Source organism: Grammomys surdaster, unplaced genomic scaffold (genome assembly GCF_004785775.1).
Source record: "Grammomys surdaster isolate TR1022 unplaced genomic scaffold, NIH_TR_1.0 717, whole genome shotgun sequence".
NCBI lineage: Eukaryota > Metazoa > Chordata > Mammalia > Rodentia > Muridae > Grammomys > Grammomys surdaster.
In genome coordinates this window covers 246,495-250,131 of record NW_021605136.1, presented here as the reverse complement: position 1 = coordinate 250,131, position 3,637 = coordinate 246,495, and the positions used below count along the sequence as shown (strand labels likewise).

Sequence of the window (3,637 nt, the reverse complement as noted above, 5' to 3'; positions counted from 1 at the left end):
AGGAGAAAGACAAAGGCCTAGCCAAATTAACTAAAAGGCAGAGAAAATATTCAAATTAGCAAACTAATAAATAAAAAGGGGGACATAACAACAGATACTTAGGAAATCTAAAGGGTCATTAAGTCTTACTTCAAAAGCATGTACTTCACAAAAATGGAAAACTAAATAAAATGAACAAGTTTCTAGATAAAGGCCCATTACCAAACTTAAAGTTAAATCAAGATCAGGTAAACAATCTAAATAGTCTTATAACCACTAAGAAAATAGAGGTAGTCATTTAAAATCTCCAAACCAAAAAAAAAAAAAAATCCAGGGACAGATGGTTTTAGTGCTGAATTCTTACTAGATTTTCAAAGAAGAGTTAATGCTATTATTTCTCAAATTATTCCACAAAATAGAAATAAGGAGGTACAGAGCTCAACAAAGAATTCTCATCTGAGGAAACTTGAATGTTGGAAAAGTACCTAAAGAAATGTTCAAAATGCTTAGTCATCAGGGAAATGCAAATCAAAACAACCCTGAGATTCCACCGCACACCAGTCAGAATGGCTAAGATCAAAACCTCAGGAGATAGAAGATGCTGGCAAGGATGTGGAGAAAGAGGAACACTCCTCTATTTTTGGTGAGATTGTGAGCTGGTACAACCACTCTGGAAATCAGTCTGGCAGTTCCTCAGAAAATTGGACATTGCTGGGCGGTGGTGGCGCACGCCTTTAATCCCAGCACTTGGGAGGCAGAGGCAGGCAGATTTCTGAGTTTGAGGCCAGCCTGGTCTACAGAGTGAGTTCCAGGACAGCCAGAACTACACAGAGAAACTATGTCTCAAAATAAAAAGAAAGAAAAAGAAAATTGGACATAGTATTACCTGAGGACCCAGTTATTACACTCCTGGCCATATACCCAAAAGATGCTCCAATATATAACAAGGACACACACTCCACTAAGTTCATAGAAACCTTATTTATAATAGCCAGAAGCTGGAAAGAACCCAGATGTCCTTCATCAGAGGAATGGGTACAGAAAATATAGTACATTTACATAATGGAGTACTATTCAGCTGTTAAAAACAGTGACTCCATGAAATTTTAGGCAAATGGATAGAACTAGAAAATATCATTCTGAGTGAGGTAATCCAGTCAAAAAAGAACACACATGGTATGCACGCACTGATAAGTGGATATTAGTTCCAACACTCAAAATACTGAAGATACAACTCACAGACCACATGAAGTTCAAGAAAAAGGCTGAAATATGGGTGCTTCGGTCCTTCTTGCGAGTAACAAAAGACTCACAGTAGCAAATACAGAGACAAAATGTGGAGCAGAGACTGGAGTAGGGGCTGTCTGGAGGCTGCCCTACCTGGGGATTCATTCCATGTGCAGTCAACAAATGCAGACACTGTTGTGGAGGCCAGGAAGTGCATGCTGATAGGAGCTTGATATATCTGTCTCCTGAGAGGCTTTTCCAGAATCCGACATATACAGAGGTAGATGTTGGCAACTAACCATTGAACTGATCATGGGGTCCTCAATGGAGGAGTTAGACAGAAGACTGAAGAAGCTGAAGGGTCTTGCAGCCCAATGGGAAGATCGACAATACCAACCAACTAGAGCTCCCAGGGTCTAAACTGCTAGGATGGGAGGGACCCATGGCTCCAGGTGTATATGCAGTGGAGGATGGCCTTGTCAGGCATTGGTGGCAGTGGAGGTCCTTGGTCCTGTGTGGGGGAATTCAAGGGCTGAGTGATTGGATGGGTGGGGGCACACCCTCATGGAAGCATCGGGAGGGGGGACATGATAGGAAGTTCCTGGGGGTGGGGGATTGAGAAAGAGGATAGGATCTGAAATGTAAGTAAGTAGAATATCCAATAAAAAGAAAAAGGAAATTTAAGTTTAGAAAACTTCTCTCCCTGTCATGAGCATCTTGTGTAATTCTCAAAGTCTCATGCAGTCATGAGAATCCTGTGTAACTCTTCCTTTTATTTATACTTCAATGCTTACTTGGACCTTTGCATATTGCTCCCTAGGGAGAACCCACCCTTGCAAGTCTCAGATAAAAGCTCAGTAGTTATCTTGTGACTGATCAGTCTCCTCAGGCTGCCTCCTTAAAATGAAGTTGCCTGTTCATCTCTTGGTGCTTCTGTTGTTCTGGATTCCTGGTAAGGACAGAGGGAATTAAGAAAGGAGAATGGGTAGGGAGTTTGAGTCCTGAGTGACACTGCTGATCACATGTATTTTGCCCATATATTAGAAGACAGACAGGTATTAGCCTCAAAGATAGGGCCTATGTGGTTGAGAACTGTGAGAGGGATGTTCCAGATGTGAGAGAACATGTGTTATAAAAAAAATTGTGACACAGATGGAATGGGGCGATATAAATTATGTCTATAATCTCATTAGGATTTACAATTCACGTATTTTAAGATAAAATTATAGTGTATAAAATATTATGTGTGAAAATAAACATCTGTTGAACTAAATATCAAAAAGAGAGAAATAACAGTGTACATGCATTTGTTTATAACTCTGTACTTCTCTTTCATTATTTCAGCTTCCAGAGGTGATGTTGTAATGACACAAACTCCAGTCTCCCTGCCTGTCAGTGTTGGCAATCAAGCCTCTATCTCTTGCAGGTCTAGTCAGAGCCTTGTACATAGTAATGGAAATACCTATTTGTCTTGGTACCTGCAGAAGCCAGGCCAGCCTCCACAGCTCTTGATCTACAAGGTTTCCAACAGATTTTCTGGGGTCCCAGACAGGTTCAGTGGTAGTGGTTCAGGGACAGATTTCACACTCAAGATCAGCAGAATAGAACCTGAGGATTTGGGAGTTTATTACTGCTTACAAGATACACATTTTCCTCCCACAGTGATTTATACCCCAACAAAAACATCCTTGCTTAGAGTCGCCCAGCTGCTAAATGTTACTCATTTTTGTGAAACAGATGCAAAAGACTCCAGATTATTGGTTGCAGCTGTGGGCCTTGAGCATGAAGGCCTTCATGACACCTCAAGAGTTATGCATTTCTGATCTCTTCAGATGCAATAACATTTGTATTGTATCTTTCCCAGGAGAATGGTAAAACAACTGCCATCTCATCAACCAGTAATGATGAAGATTAAACTGAGTGAAAACCCATTCTGTTCCAGCACCTCTTGTCTGTGGTTTCTCATTTAACATTAGCCAGTAAAACAGGAAACTGAGATGTATTCTTTTGTTAAACTGTCTACTTCATTTGCTATATTTTATGGTTTTGACTTCAACTCCATTTTATTACTATAAATGTTTTTATATTTTACTCCCATTTAGCTATTTTAATGAAGTATATTTACTCACTCCCTAACTTTCACACACTGTCTTGACCCATGAAATGTTTCTTTTTTGATTAACCAGTTTTTTTCATCATCCAGTTTTACTACCTATTTTGACTTGAGATTTTATCCCAATTGCATATGCAGTTATCAGTGACAAAAATGAATTTGTGCTAGTATTTTCTGGCTATTTTAAGTGTTTTACTTTTTATGTCCAAAATTGTTTGTGGTTTTGTGTTTTTAAATTACAATAAAATTCCCTTTTTCTACTTCACTTTTGAGAATTTTCAACAACTTGATGTAAACATCTTTTCAGATTAATTTAAC

At 39.1% G+C, this 3,637-nt stretch overlaps 1 gene segment (V, D, J or C); it reads left to right on the top strand.

The window, feature by feature from the left end:
- The first annotated feature begins 2,054 nt into the window (after nt 1–2,054).
- Nucleotides 2,055–3,029, top strand: LOC114633573. The segment is given in 2 exon segments: nt 2,055–2,158; nt 2,551–3,029. Coding segments are annotated over 2 exon segments (528 nt in total).
- Nucleotides 3,030–3,637: the final 608 nt, after the last annotated feature.